Source organism: Coffea arabica, chromosome 8c, assembly GCF_036785885.1.
Source record: "Coffea arabica cultivar ET-39 chromosome 8c, Coffea Arabica ET-39 HiFi, whole genome shotgun sequence".
Taxonomy (NCBI): Eukaryota; Viridiplantae; Streptophyta; class Magnoliopsida; order Gentianales; family Rubiaceae; genus Coffea; species Coffea arabica.
The window spans coordinates 7,510,934-7,527,485 of record NC_092325.1 but is presented as its reverse complement, the minus strand read 5'-3'; the positions used below and the strand labels follow the sequence as shown (position 1 = coordinate 7,527,485).

At 36.1% G+C, this 16,552-nt stretch overlaps 2 protein-coding genes and 1 long non-coding RNA gene across 3 annotated transcripts; 1 reads left to right on the top strand and 2 right to left on the bottom strand.

Annotated features, from left to right (window-relative positions):
* The first annotated feature begins 386 nt into the window (after positions 1-386).
* On the top strand, positions 387-7,702 carry LOC113706867 (polyubiquitin). The gene is made up of 3 exons (XM_072063242.1): positions 387-844; positions 1,249-1,762; positions 6,844-7,702. Exons 2-3 carry the CDS (start codon positions 1,249-1,251, stop codon positions 7,518-7,520), a joined length of 1,191 nt encoding a protein of 396 aa, XP_071919343.1. The 5' UTR covers positions 387-844; the 3' UTR covers positions 7,521-7,702.
* Positions 7,703-10,021: 2,319 nt separating this feature from the next.
* On the bottom strand, positions 10,022-12,019 carry LOC140013873 (uncharacterized). Its single transcript, XM_072064088.1, has 3 exons — positions 11,898-12,019; positions 11,443-11,813; positions 10,022-10,089 (listed from the first exon to the last, which is right to left on the bottom strand). Coding segments are annotated over exons 1-3 (462 nt in total). The 5' UTR covers positions 11,988-12,019; the 3' UTR covers positions 10,022-10,088.
* Positions 12,020-12,053: 34 nt separating this feature from the next.
* Positions 12,054-12,446, bottom strand: LOC140013874 (uncharacterized). The gene is made up of 2 exons (XR_011820720.1): positions 12,252-12,446; positions 12,054-12,163 (listed from the first exon to the last, which is right to left on the bottom strand). It is a non-coding gene; the product is annotated as an uncharacterized lncRNA (long non-coding RNA).
* Positions 12,447-16,552: the final 4,106 nt, after the last annotated feature.

Below are 16,552 nucleotides of genomic sequence, written 5' to 3'. Positions count from 1 at the left end.
TAGAATAACTTTTAAAATTATTTTTGAGGATAATTTCAGAAACCTCCCCTAAGGTTTCTGACAATTTCGCTGAGCTTCCTCAAGATTTGAAAACTCATTACACAAGGGCATTTTTGGGTATTCATTTAAAAATTTGACTAAGTCATTATTATTTTAAGATTTTGTTACTAAAACTATCAAATCATATAAGGTGGGTGTAATTTTTTAAACTTTAAGAGAGTTCAGTGATATTGTCAGAAACCTTAGAGGAGCTTTCTTAAATTATCCCAAAAAAAAAGAAGACACATTGCTCAATAATCATAATAAAACTTGCCCGTCACGACAAAATGTGGTTCCGAAGTATTAATTGGCGTTCTGTTAAAGTTCAAAGCCACAGAAACCTCTTTAAAGTTCAAAACGTGGTCCGTTTTGCTTTGCTTTATCAGAAGGGGACGAAATTAACACTGTGGCAATCGACAGCGCTGACCACAATACCTCTTAAGCCTCTTTTTAATATACTAGTATATGGCGTCTCTCACTAACCTTTAACACATACACTATGAGGTCAACGGCGGAATGTTAGAAAGAAAATACTGTAGCCACTTTTGATTTGAATATTCTTCATCAATCCTCTCTGAAAATTCTGCCACGTTCTAGAAAAATCGTTCGCGGTAGCCTCCCTCCCCAAACAAAACCACTTGACAAAACCACTTGCTTAATGTGGAAGTAGAAGTCTTCTGTTTTTCTGATCTATCTGATCTATATATGCAAGGTAAGATATGGGCGTCTCTTACCTTCATTTCTCACTCGTTAATCTACCCATCTTCTTCTTCATCAATCTTCTCTCAAATTCTGCCATCAAAAGGTAATCCTTCCTTCTTTGACAATCTATATTGTTTTGTGATGCGAAGGTAGTGAAGATCCCAATTCCCAATTCCAGTCCAAGGAGAATGTCCGTCGAGGAATAGGGAGGAAGAATTGTACTATATTGATAATCAAGGAGAGTTACAGGAAAGGCTACAATAATAAAGGGGAGATAAGTGATGTTTGCTTTCTTAATTAGCGGGTATATGATCACAGCTTAGCATTATCTAATGGTTAAAATTGATTGGGGTTGAGGAATTACAGTTTTTTGTTTGGCTAGCAATTCCGATTATTTATCTTTTGGTATTTGTGCTGGCAATTTTGGGTTGAGGGATATGAATTTGATTAGATCTGATCAAATTTGGCTTTTTTTTTTTTTTTTTTTTGGTTATTTCCCCCTAACAGATGCCGATCTTCGTGAAAGGTCTGACAGTCGAGGTTCAGAGCTTTGACACTGGTAAGCGAATTAGTTTTGAGGTTGATAGCTCTGACACTATTGACAATGTCAAGGCTAAGATTCAAGACAAGGAAGGTATTCCCCCAGACCAGCAGACGTTGTTTTTTGCTGGCAAACGACTTGAAGATGGGCGGACCATTGCCGATTACAATATTCAAAAGGAGTCTATCCCTCATTTGGTGCTCAGGCTTGGCGGTGCAATGCAAATTTTCGTGGAAACTTCTACTGGAAAGGCCATAACTCTGGAGGTGGACAGTTCTGATACCATTGGCACTGTCAAGGCGAAAATTCAAGATAAGGAAGGGATCCCACTGGCTGACCAGAGGCTGAGTTTTGCTGGTAAACAGCTTGAGGATGGCCGGACTCTTGCAGATTATTACATCCAGAAGGAGTCAACCCTTCACTTGGTGATGAGGTTGAGGGGAGGAGGAATGGAAATATTCGTGACGACTTCGGAAGGGAGTACCATTACTCTGGTGTTGACGAGTTCTGCTACCATCAAGTACGTGAAGGAAGAAATTCAGTGTAGGAAAGGAATCCCACCGAAGCAGCAAAGGTTGGTTTTTGCTGGTACGCCTCTTGAGGATGGTCGCACTCTTGCAGAATACAAAATTCCTCACAAGTCTACTCTTCACTTGGTGTTCTCTACTTTTGGTGCTTAGGAGGCTAACATTCGCATGGTGGCTTCTACTGATTGTTGTGTTGAACACTTATCTTGATTTTGGAATTCTGTTTGGTGTGCTGGTCTTTTGTACCAAGAGTGGCTTCTACTGATGTTTTGATTGGGCTGTTTATTTGTAGTTCTTTCTTTTAGGGATGGGCTTTACTCATGTACAGAGAGAACTACGAGGAATAAACCTAGTCTTGTTTAAGAATGTTTTGATTGGCCTATTTGAAGTTCTTGTTTTTCCGGATTGGCTTTGCTCGTGTGAGAGAGAACTACGAGGAATAAACTGCGCGGTGTGCGACATGCCCAAGTGGGCATAAATTATTTAAACCTGTAGGATGGCTTTATATCTATTGAAGTAATTGCATAAATGGTGGGAGCAAATGGAAGTAAAAAAGTTCTAATGCTAAAAATAAAAATAGAATGAGCATTAGAATGACAGCTATGTATAAATCTTCATTTTGGCATTTATTTTGATCAGTGATGAATGATATTGAGAGCACGACAAAATTTTCTTGTTCAAGAGAGATCTATATGTTTTCATCGTGCATGATTTTGTTATAATAAAAGGATTAAATGATAGGGGAGGTATGTATAATTTTTCAAATATCGGGGGAGCTCAGTGAAATTGTCAAAAACCTCAGGGTTGGTTTTTGAAATTATCCCTAAAAAAAATAAAAATAAGCTTTAGAATGACCGTTGTTGTGCACAAATCTTCATTTTGACATTTATTTTGATCAGTGATGAACGACATTGAGAGCACAAGAAAAATTTTCTTGTTCAAGAGAGATCTATATGTTTTCATCGTGCATGATTTTGTTATAATAGAAGGATTATAAATTACTATCCAAACACAAATCCTTTTATCTAGCGTTATTTTGTTAAATTAGCAAGCATTAGGTTAAATAAGGATTTTAACATGTTCATATGCCATTACATAAAAATTTTTTCTGAACTCGCTACAAGAACAATAACAAAGAGGGTCTAATAAATTCAATAACGAATTGTCCTATCCTAATTACACTGGTAAATAAGAAAGCAATGCAGCATCCAGAAGCAAATTTTGTTTATGCTGCCCATGGCCAAATTTGCTAAGTTCTCCGTGACAACTTGACCTTGAAATTATAACCATAAAATCTTAGTGTATATTCCATCGTAGTTAGTAATGGGACTTGACACCTATACATGGAAATTAGAAATGGGCCAGGCGACATTGATTGATCCCATAACAAACAAGATAACCGGACTAACCTCAGAACTTGTAATATTCGTACAAAACCTTAATCCCTAGGACCTTTTTCCCTTTTAGTAGAGGTGGCAATACGGATAAATGGTTCATAATTGGTTTTGACTTAATGGATGGTGGATAAAATTTATCCAATCCATTTAGATCCATTTAATAAATGGATTTAAATGGATGGATCTAAATGGATTAAATAAAAACCAATTATCCATTTATAATCCATTTAAATATTATTTACTCATTGGAGCAATCAGTATCTCTGACTATGAAACGATATATACATACATGGTAAAACACAAAACAGCCTTGAGGGTGGGAAGGTTTGTGCCTTGGTTTGTATAATTATGGGAGGCTGCCCATTTTTCTGCTAGGCCCTCTCCTTCAAGCATTCGATCCACATCCGACATCTTAGCCCGGTGGGCGGGGAGGTATTGAGTGCAAAGTAGAGCAACTTGGAGCATCTCACCCACCTCAATCCGGTCACAGTTGATCCCCAATTCTCTATCCACCAAAACTTCAATTTTATTTGGTTTTTAAGTAAATGGATATATATGGTTTTTATGGATAATCCATATAAATCCATTTAATTTAATGGTTTTACTTTGGTCAACCATTTAAAACCAATACTATAAATGGATAATCCAAATCCATTTAATTATGGATTATATGGATGGATAAATGGATTTCAATCCAAATTGCCACCTCTACCTTTTAGTATTCGTATATGAAAATTGTGACTTTTTACTTGAAATTAATACATGGAAATGTTCCTTTTCTAAATTTATAACGGATGTATAGCCAAATTTAAGTGTAATTTCAAATTCTTAAGAATTTTAATGACACTCCATTTTTGTTATTAATGACAGTGTATGCAACACTTCAAAATTTGATTTTAAAATTCAACTTTTGCATACATGTCGTGAATCAAACGATGATAGTGTATACACTGTCGGTACATATAAGATTTACTCTTATTATTATTCGCATTTTTCTTAACCCTTGCCCTATGTAGTACTTTCTTTTGCCTTCACCAAAACAAGCTTGACATACAAGACCGGCAAACACATCTATTTCATGTTCTTCTCTTTTACAAATTATAATTTCAAATTTGTTAAAATATCTACTACCAATTAGTTTATTTACACAAAAAGGGAATTTTTTTTTTTTAAAAGAGGAAAATCAAATAATCAAATCGCTTTCACTGCTTACCAGGGAGTACAATGATGTACAGTATGTAATCGGACGACTCTTGTAAGCCTATCTTTGCTTCTTATGACTCAAGTTGCCGATTGAGTCGAATATCTAATCAAGCATCACACTGATTTAATTTCTTTTTCTTTTTGAAACAAAGGATCAATCTTGATTACATCCAGTAAGAGTACGGTCCAATCTAATCCAAGCCAAATAGATCAATAGAGCACATCTATTCCACTATGGTCAAGTATTGTACAGCTTCATAGTTGAAACTCTTCGTTCATCAGCCTCTTCCCTTGTCTTTTTGCCTAAAACCCCTCAAAACTACAAGAACAACTAACTTCAATTTCATACTATGGTGGCGACAACAATAGCAGCAAACCCAACCTTTTTCTTGCTCAGACTAAACTTACTCTATCCTCCCAACCGGTTCCAACATTTCTTGATTCCCACAAAATCCCACCTCCAGTTTTCTTCCTTCAAACACATAATGGTGACAAATTCTCCTCTAACTCCATTCTCCTTGATGCCTATGGCAAAGATCAGTGCAATTGCAACACAACAATCTACTTGAGAGTTAGGTCAAGGAGTGGTGGTTCATTTCCTTCTGAATTTTTCTTGGGTCTCTTCAGTCCCTCCTTCCTCAAGTATAGAGTAAGAGTAGGTCTATCATGTCTAGAAAAAAAAATAAGGGAAGTTCATCCCACTTTCCATCCCCACATCGATAGAAGTAGATAAACAGGAATTAATTCTAACTCCCACATAATGAAAAAAAGTAAAAGGTCCCAAGAAGAAAATAATCCTATTTGAGCACTGTACATCACTAACATCAGGAAATTAAATCATTGAGAATCCTGTAACCGGCCAAGCTGCTAAAGTGGTTAAAGTGGTGATGAATCCCGTTAGTAAAATAGGTCCCATAAAAAGTCCGTCTGTTCCTAATCTCCAATCGAAAGATAAAACATAAATCATGGATCAAATAAACCCAATCGGGACTTTCTTAACTTAAAGAGGAACCTCATGTAAATCTCATGGAATAGGGGTTGATCCTATTCATGGAGATTCCCTAAATATTCCATTCCAAAAATAGAAAATTCGACACAATTGTGATTTTTTTTTTTTTTGGGAAAAAAAGTGGAAGTTCATGCCATTTTCCATCGAAGAAGCAACCGTACTTCTAATAGACTTTCTGGCTGCGGTGGGAAGTTCATCTCACTTTCCACCTTAGAAGCAACCCCAAAGTTTCCATTGTTGTTTTTCTAAAACTTCAAAACCACTGATTTAAGGGCTGTGATCGTTGAAGGTGTACACGAATGGATATGCTTCATTTGTGTGCTACATTCGTGGGAAGTTCGTCCCACTTTCCACCCACCGTAGAAGCAACCGAAGTTAACTGTACTTCTAATTGGCTTTCTGCCTACGGTGGGAAGTTCATCCCACTTTCCACCTTAGAAGCAAACCGAAGTTTCCATTGTTGTTTTGCTAAAACTAAAAGTTCAAAACCACAGATTTAAGGGCTGTGATCGTTGAAGGTGTACGTGAATGGAAATGCTTCATTTGTGTTTCTTCATAGGTAGGAAGTTCATCCCACTTTCCACCCACCGCACAAGCAACGCCAGAGTAGTTTCCATTGCACATACCACCGCGTTGCGTGTTGGTTTCGCGTAATGAAAAGGGGACGAAATTAACACTCTGACAATCAACAGTGCTGACAACAGTACCTCTTTAGCCTCTTTTTAATATACCAGCATATCCATATGGGCGTCTCTCACCTTCACTTCTCACTCGTTAATCTACCCATCTTCTTCTTCATCAATCTTCTCTCAAATTCTGCCATCAAAAGCTAATCTTTCCTTCCTTGACAATCTAAATTGTTTTGTGATGCAAAGGTAGTGAAGATCCCAATTCCCAATTCCAGTCAACCGAGAATGTCCGTCGAGGAATAGGGAGGAGGAATTGTACTATATTGATAATCAAGGAGAGTTATAGGAAAGGTTACAATAATAAAGGGGAGATAAGTGATGTTTCTTTTTCACTAGCTTTCTTAATTGCCTACCCTTGCTGTTACTTATTTTATCAATGAATTAAGAAGTAACCGCCTTTAACCACCTTGCCACCTCAGCCATGCTAAGTAATTAACTACTGTCATAACCAACTAACTATCCACCTATTACAATCAATTAGCTGCTGCTAAATGTGACTGACTATTACTCATTCGATTAGCAGGTATATGATCACAGCTTAGAATTATCTAATGGTTAATACTGATTCGGGTTGAGGGATTACAGTTTTTTTTTTGGCTAGCAATTCCGATTATTTATCTTTTGGTATTTGTGCTGGCAATTTTGGGTTGTGGGATTTGAATTTGATTAGATGTGATCGGATTTGGCTTTTTTGGTTTCATTTTTCCCCCTTAACAGATGAAGATCTCCGCGAAAGCTGAGAGCTCCGACACTAGCAAGCCAATCAGCCTTGAGGTTGAAAGCTCTGACGCTATTGACAATGTCACGGCTAAGATTCAAGACAAGGATGGTGTTCCCCCAGACCAGCAGAGGCTGTTTTTGGCTGGCAAACAGCTTGAAGATGGGCGGACCATTGCCGATTACGATGTTCAAAAGGAGTCCAGCCGTCATCTGGTGCTCAGGCTTGGTGGTGGAATGCAAATTTTCGTGAAAACTCCTACTGGAAAGACCATAGCTCTGGAGGTGGAGAGTTCTGATACCATCGACAATGTCAAGGCAAAAATTCAAGATAAGAAAGGGATCCCACCGGCTCACCAGAGGTTGATTTTTGCTGGTAAACAGCTTGAGGATGGCTGGACTCTTGCAGATTATTACATCCAGGAGGAGTCAACCCTTCAGTTGGTGATGGAGTGGAGGGGACGAATGGAAATATCTGTGGAAACTTTGAGAGGGAATACCATTACTCTGGTGTTGGAGGGTTCTGCTACCATTGAGAACGTGAAGGCAGAAATTCTGTCTAGGGAAGGAATCCCACCGAAAGAGCAAAGGTTGGTTTTTGCAGGTACGCATCTTGAGGATGGTCGCACTCTTGAAGACTATGAAATTCCTCACAAGTCTACTCTTCACTTGGTGTTCTCTACTTGTGGTGCTTAGGAGGCTAACATTCACGTGGTGGCTTCTACTGATTGTCGTGCCGATATAGTAATTTTGTTTGAGGATTTTAGTGTCATGATGATAGTGGAGTTTTTATTTTGACTGTAATGTTCTGATTTTTTTTTTTTAATGTAAGGAGATTATGGCTGAGTTTGTTTTATTGTTAATGGTGATGTTATTTAGTTTTTTTTTTTTTATTATAAGTGTTTGTTTTATTGGAAATACAGCTGTTTGCGTCTATATGTGAGAAAAAGTTGTAAACGAAAGTTTTTTTGGCCGTTTGTAGCATTGATGAATAGCAGTTTTATTTATATTATGTTTTTTTATTTGCTTAGGATTTTAAATGTGTGGCAAGAACGGTGGTAATATCTTGCTTGTGATATGCTACCCCATCGGTTTTGTTTTTTGTACTTTTTCTGTCAAATAGGGGCATCAATATGATTTTTTTTTTCTGACATAGGCTATTTTGACTTATACCAGACTAATTTTCCTGTGCAGGGCATTAGTATAATAGCTAGATAAGTTTGTTTGAATTATTGAATAGTTGCCTTGTCAGTATATGTGAGGGTTTGCTTTTCTATTCTTTTATGCATTTCTTCTTTTATCATTACTTGTTTGGGTCTAACTGTGCTACGCACGAGCTTGCCCACTAATATCAGTAATTAAACTGTGGGTCAAAAATTTTTTATTATCTATTTAACTCTTTTCTTTTTTGGATCTGCTGTAATAATGAGGATAATTTGTTCAAAGTTCATAATGTATTATAAGTTGACGAGGTAAATAATATGCAAATCACAAACATAGATTACATAAACCAAGTCATTCATGTTTTAGCTGGACATGTACCTCAGTGCTGGCCACTACATATTAGGAGTTCTAAGTTTCATTGCCTATGGAAGTAGCATTGTTGACTAAACTATCAATAGTTATATTAGGATCCATTAATTCTTGAGTGAAAAGAATAATGGATCGTAATATAATTCAAAACAGATTGGTGTGTTTGGATATCAAAAAAAAAAATTCAAATTTTTGTTTTGCTTACATCATACACATAATTTTTAATCATTTTTTTTATCTCACATCATAAATTTCAAATAAATATTTCAAATAACCTCCTATTCAAACAAACTCAAATAACCTTCTATTTCAAATTTAAACTAGTCTTGTTTAAGATTGTTTGATTTGGCTACTTGTAGTTCTTGTTTTTTTGGGATTGGCTTTGCTCGTGTGAGAGAGAACTAGGAGGAATAAACCACGCGCACACATGCCCAACCAAGAGCAAATAAATGGTAGGAGCAAATAAAAGTAAAAATAAGTTCCTTGACTTGGTCAAGATAGTAGAGTTGGTGTCATGTTTTTCTGCTAACTTGGATTCGAACTTCTACTAGGATATCCGTTCATCGCATAGAGATTGCCTAGTGTATCTTATTCCTCCATGTGATTGATGGGCTATTGCACGGAGTAGGATTTATTCAGTGCGCATTTTCGCGTAGCAGTTGTAGGTTCCCTTGTCAAAAAAAATATAGAAGTAATAAATGTTTAATGCTAAAAGAAAAAATAAGCATCAGAATGACAACCATGTACAAATCTTCATTTTGGTATTTATTTTGATCAGTGATGAACGATATTGAGAGCACAAGAAAAATTTTCTTGTTCATGAGAGACCTATATGTTTTCATTGTGCATGATTTTGTTATAATAGACACTACAAGAAAATTGTTCATCAGTGACAACACAAAGTCATCACAGAACATACAAATATCGTCACAAATATCTTTTATTGACGACTTTTTGATCGTCACAAAGTCGTCACTAAATCCCCATCGGTAAAAGTAAACAGTGACACTAAATAGTTCTCATTAGTGACGACCTTAAATAGAGCATTTTTGACAAAAGATCAAGTCGTCAATAAAACATTTTCAGATTGTCGTCACTAATGACAACTATTTAGTGACGACCTAAAATGTCGTCACTAAATAGTTGTCATTAGTGACGACAATCCGGAAGTGTTTTATTGACGAATTGACCTTTTGTCAAAAATGCTCTACTTAACGTCGTCACTAAAAAGCACCGAAAGCCATTGTATATAACTATTTTACTGACAATAATTGTCGTCACAAATTTAGCTTAGATTTAGTGACAGTCTCTGTTGTGACAAGGAGTTTTTATTTTCTATTTTGTGATAACTTTTTTTTGTCATTAGATAATTTCTCAATAGCTTAATAGTCATAATTTGGCCTGTAATCATTGCTAAATCATTGATTTTAAACAAACCATACAAATAAACATGAACGATTGATAACCAAAAGTATTTGCATTAGAGTACAAGGTAATAATATAGCATTCTCAAATGCCAAATTCAAGTGTACATTACCCAACTAATGCCTACAAAAATAACATTTGTCCAAAATATCATTGTACATAAGATACATTTATAAAAGCAATCACAGTTTAAGAAATTGAAGAACATCTAAATGAACCACTCCATGAGCAAAAGGCAATTTTGTCTTAAACATTCTTCAACCATAACCATAGATATCTTCCAAAAGCTAGTATGAATAGCATTTATCTGTCATAAAAGAGTAAAAGAAGTAGGTAAGGGGAGGAGTACAATAATAAAGAACAAGTAATGAGACTTAGATTATTAAGACAAAAATTACAATTCATTAAGAATCTCATATAATTTGGGCCCACATATTACAACACCAGCAAGAAGTTAGAAATCACAGTCCAATCTATACAAATACAACAGTGCATAGCTCAACTAAAGAGCTCTCTAAAACAGTTTTTTTTTTATTTTCTTTCTTCTTCTTTAAATAGCTCAACTTATTGAACAATTAAATTGGACTCCCACAGTAATTATTGTTTAATCTTTATGCTTTTGGTTGTTTATATATTAAAACACAGAAAACAACTTATTGTACGAGGTGTGAATACAGGAGGTACTAGCCCTCTTTGATTTTAGGAGTTTATGTTTCATAAATCATGAAGGAAACGATGCCTCTGTAGGATTAAACTGTGCAAAGAGAATAAGCTATTTGCCTCGCAATGTGAAAGTGAAGACCATCTAAACAGGTGAAACCAATCAAAGTTCACAAACGCCCCCTTTGCATTATATTCATTTCTTTCAAGTCACTACATAGGCAAAAAGAAGATTGCTATCCATGCATGGTCTGTCGCTTGTACTTGGAAATAATATACTATTGCAGATGAACAATCAGATTTTTACCTTTCTATTGATAAACTAACAGCACTATATACATGATACCTAGATATTTCCCAAAGAATAAGTTCAGATAACAATGATGCATAACATCAGCCCCAAAAAATGTTATTACACAACCATCAGTCCCATAACCATAACCATAAACTACACAACCATAACAAAAAATAGTCCACAATGATGGATAACATCTGCCCCAAAAAATGTTATTACTAGCTATTACCAAAAAACAGTCCACAATGACCATAAGTTACCAAAAACTACACATCAGCCACAACCATAACCATAAACTACACAACCATAACAAAAAACAGTCCACAATGATGCATAACATCAGCCCCAAAAAATGTTATTACCAGCTATTACCCTAAAACAGTCCACAGTGACCACAAGTTACCAAAAACTACAGATCAGCCATAACCATAACCATAAACTACACAACTATAACAAAAAATAGTCCGCAATGATGCATAACATCAGCCCCAAAAAATACTATTACCAACTATTACCAAAAAACAGTCCACAGTGACCACAAGTTACCCAAAAACAGGTCACATCAGCCCCAAAAAATGCTATTATCAAAAACAGTCCACAATGATGCATAACATCAGCCCCAGAATCATTAAGTTAAAGGATCAGAATAGCAACAATTCACATTAGTATTGTAATTCAACTATTCGTATGAGAAGGATGCATTACCAGCTATTACTACCAGATGCATTTCCATTGCCTTGGTTCTTGGACTGCAATTCTGCTCGTAAAGCCTTAAGGAGTTCCTGCATTTCAAGCTGCTGGTTTTGCATTTCAGCTTGTTGATTCTCAAGCCTTTGCATCAGCTGCTGTTGAGATTGGACTTGAACTTCCAATTCAACTGATCGTTTCTCAGCTTGTTCTGCCCTTTTCTTGAATTCTTCTATCTCTGCAAGTTTTTGTGTAATTAAACTAGCCTTGGAGGGTCCACGACCATGTACATATCCAGTTATACGCCCAGTCACCTCAATACAGATGTCTTCTTCGGTTCGATTTACACCACTAGATTGAGCTTCTAGATGTAACTCCTTCATTTTACTCTACAATCACAGGTTTGCTATTATTGATATATGCATAAGAGACATGAAGCATTGGTATTCAGTTGAAAGTGATATTTTTCTTACCAGTTTTTCAGCTGATGTCTCGTCAACCATAGCATTCTTCTTTCGATTAAAATGTGTCATGTCATAAAGTTTAATTGGTCCAACTGTCATTCCCTCCTTAGATTCCTATTAGCAAAACAGGTTAAATAACCCAACCACATATCATAAATGAACTACTTTACACGTTTACTGACCCGGTCATCCTTATGACGTAAAAATGATTTTGTTCCAGCTGTATGGGCAGTTTGCTGCTTTGATCTGTTCAGCTTATTTCGCTCACTTAAGGCCTACAATTGTCAATTCTATCTCAGATCTAGATAAAAAAGAGACATTGGCAAAGTATAAAGCAAATTAACAAGTATGTGCTACACATACCTTGAATTCTGGACTACAATAGTAATCGCAAAGGTAAATCCAATCTGATTCTTCCACATATTCTGGTCGACGTGCAAGAGCTTCCTCCTTAGAGCCACATTTTTTGAATAGCATGTGAAAATTATAACGTCGACTTCTATACTGTGAATTTAATTGCTTAATTAAAGCTGGTTTCACATGCTCTCCTCCATCATAAGTGAAACTGTTCTGAATTAAAAATAGAAGGACATATCAAAATCAGAAAAAATTAATGGACTAATTTAAATTACGTCTAGAAAACCAAAAAATACTATGATAGCAGATTCTTACATTAGTAATTCTTAGCAGTTGATCTCTATCATCTTTAGGAAGCTTGCCCCATTTAGGTGCTTTCCACTTGCCATACTTTCGAATAACGCAGCTTGCCTCTGAATGTATCGCTGAGCACCTTCTCCAACTAGTCTTCCACTTATTTCAGAAACAGTAATGTTCACCTTTTTTCCAGCTTTCTTTTCATTTGATAGTGCAATATTACGCGTATATCCTCTTTTTCTTTTTAACGTCACTTGGTCTAGTAGATACAAAGTAAACAAGACCATAAGTGCTAACAATAGCAGCCATGGCAGTAATTAGTTAATTAGAGTAGAATTACACGTAAAACTGACATACTTGAACCGTTTGACTCAAGGTCTTGCATACTTTCAGTTTCATTGCTTTCACAACCAATAGCTTGATTAGATCCAACATGCTGTGAAGTAGGAGTTCCATTAGTTTGCATCCCAGCAACTTCTTGTGATGTCATTCCATTGCCTGAAGATTTTTCAGCAATCTGTCTACTCTCAGCTTGTATACCTGAATTTCTTGTAACATTTTCTCTAGCAGAGGATGCACTAGGAATCTATAATCCAGCAATTTAAGCCACCATTATACAGCGACATGTAAAAGTTGAATCAATTGCTTTGTCATAAACCAGTTTATCTAAATGGCAGATTGAAAAAAATAATAACTAACCTCAGATTCATCAAATAGACGGATCCTAGAAGACTTTTTTGTTAATACAGGTTCAGTGACATTGCTTGTCTTGGGAATTGCACTATTTTTTGGTTCACTAGCTTGCTACAATAACATAAGAATGCGCTTATCAATAGTAACTAGTTTAGGATGATAATTGCTAGTTTAGGAAAAAAGAAAATATCTGGAAATGACTCTTGTTTCTTTACCTGACAGCTTACATTTTCTTCAGTTTGCTCCACATTTCCTCGCCCAACATCCTGACTTTGTCGTAAAGTAAATTTTCCCTTTTTCCCCGGTCCAGCCATCTATCTACATAATCATATAACGCAAGCACCACCAAAATCGTAAACAACACAAGCAGCCATGACAACATATCATAAACTACAGAAAAAATGCCCAAGAAAAAATTTGATTAAGAAATTCAATGAACAACATTGTTTAATCTGATTCATAGTCATCGATTTGTACAAATTGTTCATTTTCATCCTCAGAATTGAATTGTTGCTCAATTTCCTCATCATTATCAATAAAATTGTCATCCAATTGCCTCATCATTATCCACCGATTCATTGTTTTCAAGTGGAGGATATGGACAATAAACGAGAGTTTTGAATACTTTTCACAGCCCGGGTATACAGATTTTTCAGCCTCCGATAATAATCTGAGAAACCTACTTGCTTCTCCTTCTTTCTCGGTACAAGCACCCGTATCAAGTTCCGGTGAATGTCTCAAACTCTCACCAAAGTTAGCAACTCCTACATCATTTAACAGCTCCTCCATACTGTCAAAGTCACTATCGTTGTCATTTATTTCTATGTCATCATTCTCATCATCAGATTCAAACCCTTCGCCATGATGTATCCACCTAGTATAACTATCAACAATTCCTCGACACAAGTGATTGGCCATGACTTCCTTAGTTTGATCCTCAAAATTATTGCATACTTTGCAAGGACATGGCAGTTTACAATTAGGATCCTTGCCTAGAAAAGCAAACTTAATAAATTCATCAACTCCATCTAAATACTTGGGGTCTAGGTAGTTCTTAATAGCCATCCAACTCCTATCCATATTGTTGCAGCCCTTTATCCTACCATAAAGAATATGACCGCCACATTATATAGAAAACAAATGCAATGTAATACGAACTAAATTTAAACTCCTCAAATACCAGCAATGGGATCCAAGGTGTAAAACACATTTTTAGCAAAAATCAACCATCTCAAGTACAAATGCATTAGTAAGGCAACAAGCTAAATAGAATCTGCAGCCACAGTATACATGCAAAAGTTTGGCAAACAAAAGATAAAGCCATAACATGAATAATCAATTTCATAGGCTGATTTTGCTAGCTAACAGCACACTACATGGTAAAGGGAAGTTGCCCAACGCAGAAATAATAGAAGAGTAAAGCACAAATATAAAAAGCAAAGCCTGAATAATGGTAAGAAAGAACAGTACCTGAAACTCAGACCACTCAATTGGTTTCCTTTTCCTACCAAGAACAGGAGCTATTTGCAATCTTAGCACCGCTCCAGATGCAGCAGTATGTGCCTTTACAAGAACCTCCTTATATCTGGTCTGAAATGCAACTGGGAGAAAACGTCCAGTGCTTTTGTCACCAACCCTGTTTATCAAGAATATCCCCAATTATATGGTAAGCCACTAATGTCTTGTATAATTAGTGGTAGGAATTAAGTCTTCAGATTTAATTCTAGAGAGAGAGAGAGCGAGACATTAAAGTATGTGAGTTTGATTGAAGCAATAATAATTTCTAGAAGATATTTTCATCTATCTCATGTGTCGGTTCATTTAAGGCTAGGAAACTGATTCGCAGCAGAAATTTATTCACATGTTCAGATGTAAAATAACTCACACAGTCAACTTACTAGAGTTATGTTTTCTTTCTTCTGTTTTCTATTTTAAATGTCATTTTTCCCACCCTGAACCTTGAGATACAATCAGAAAAGTATATCTGGAGAATTTTTTTTTTTTTTGACATAATAAGATGAACAAGTAGCTCCTCCAGTTTGAAATGTTTGATACATATCTTTCCAATATCCAGCATTAGACATTGAATGATACTGTGTTACATATATGAAGTTGACTTTTGACCAAAAAAAAAAGCATCATACATTCTGGAAATGTTGTATGTAATGTATTGCTAAAAAAACACCAAGATTCACCATTGTTGGTGAATCTCTGATGCCCAAACTCAGGCATAACCCCTGATGCCTTTTCTGATTTTCAAGCAAAAACTCTAAAACAAATTAAAATACAATTTCAAGAGGCCAAATTTATAAACCTATTTTTCAATCAAGAAAACTATGGATGGCCACTAGCAATCAACATGTTCCTATAGGAGGGAAAAGACAGAGCAAGAACAGGAGAGGCAGAAGGCGGAAAGGAAGGTGGGCGAGGAAAGCATCAAAAGGAACAGATATCAGGCAATAAGAAAATGGAGTCTGGGATATGCCTTTGGTTTGGGCAGTATAAATAGAGATAACCCTAGTGGGGGAATCAAAATGTTAGTGCCCAGTTTATGAATAAATCCCATAGATTGGGCCAATCAAAGCCTTAGATCTATTTCCAGAAGCCTTGCAAACACCATCAATCATTATCAGTCTATCACTCTTTTTGCCCATGCCTTAGTTCCAGACCCCCTGACAAGCAGCTAGTATGCAAAAGCAACACAAAAAGAAATCAAATAAATCAAGGACTCCATCAAAAGAGAACAAATATAATCGAGGGCACCAATAGAAAACCTCGGCCAAACTAGACTGGTTTCTAGTCAATTTCTTCGCTGGCTTTCACCAAATTTCATAGACTTTTAGTCTTCTCTGAGTTTGCATTCGACCAGATCGAACAGCTGAAAATTCCTGGATGAACCAATTGAACCATTCAAAGGTTGAATATTTCCTAGGCAGATTTCCTGCAAAAAATACATAACTCAATTACCCAATTAAAAAATAAAACCCACCATTAAAGGAAAACCATGGCTGTAACATGCCAAATTTGTCTTCTTTTTCTGCTGCATTAGGGAAGCTAAAGAACAAGTTTTACTTTAAAAATATGTCTGGTGACCTTAAAATCTTATTGAGGTTCAATTACTTACTGAAGGGATTTCGGCCAAACTAGACTGGTTTCTAGTCAATTTCTTCGCTGGCTTTCACCAAGTTTCATAGACTTTTAGTCTTCTCTGAGTTTGCATTCGACCAGATCGAACAGCTGAAAATTCCTGGATGAACCAATTGAACCATTCAAAGGTTGAATATTTCCTAGGCAGATTTCCTGCAAAAAATACATAA

What these genes read in the sequence shown, in the direction of transcription:
- LOC113706867 (XM_072063242.1), top strand. Translation starts at nt 1,249, where the DNA reads ATGCCGATCTTCGTGAAAGGTCTGACAGTCGAGGTTCAGAGCTTTGAC. An exon ending in CGTGACGACTTCGGAAGGGA is followed by an intron (nt 1,763 to 6,843) that starts GTACCATTACTC and finishes TCTCCGCGAAAG; the next exon opens with CTGAGAGCTCCGACACTAGC.
- LOC140013873 (XM_072064088.1), bottom strand. Translation starts at nt 11,987, where the DNA reads ATGACAGTTGGACCAATTAAACTTTATGACATGACACATTTTAATCGA. An exon ending in AGACATCAGCTGAAAAACTG is followed by an intron (nt 11,814 to 11,897) that starts GTAAGAAAAATA and finishes CTGTGATTGTAG; the next exon opens with AGTAAAATGAAGGAGTTACA.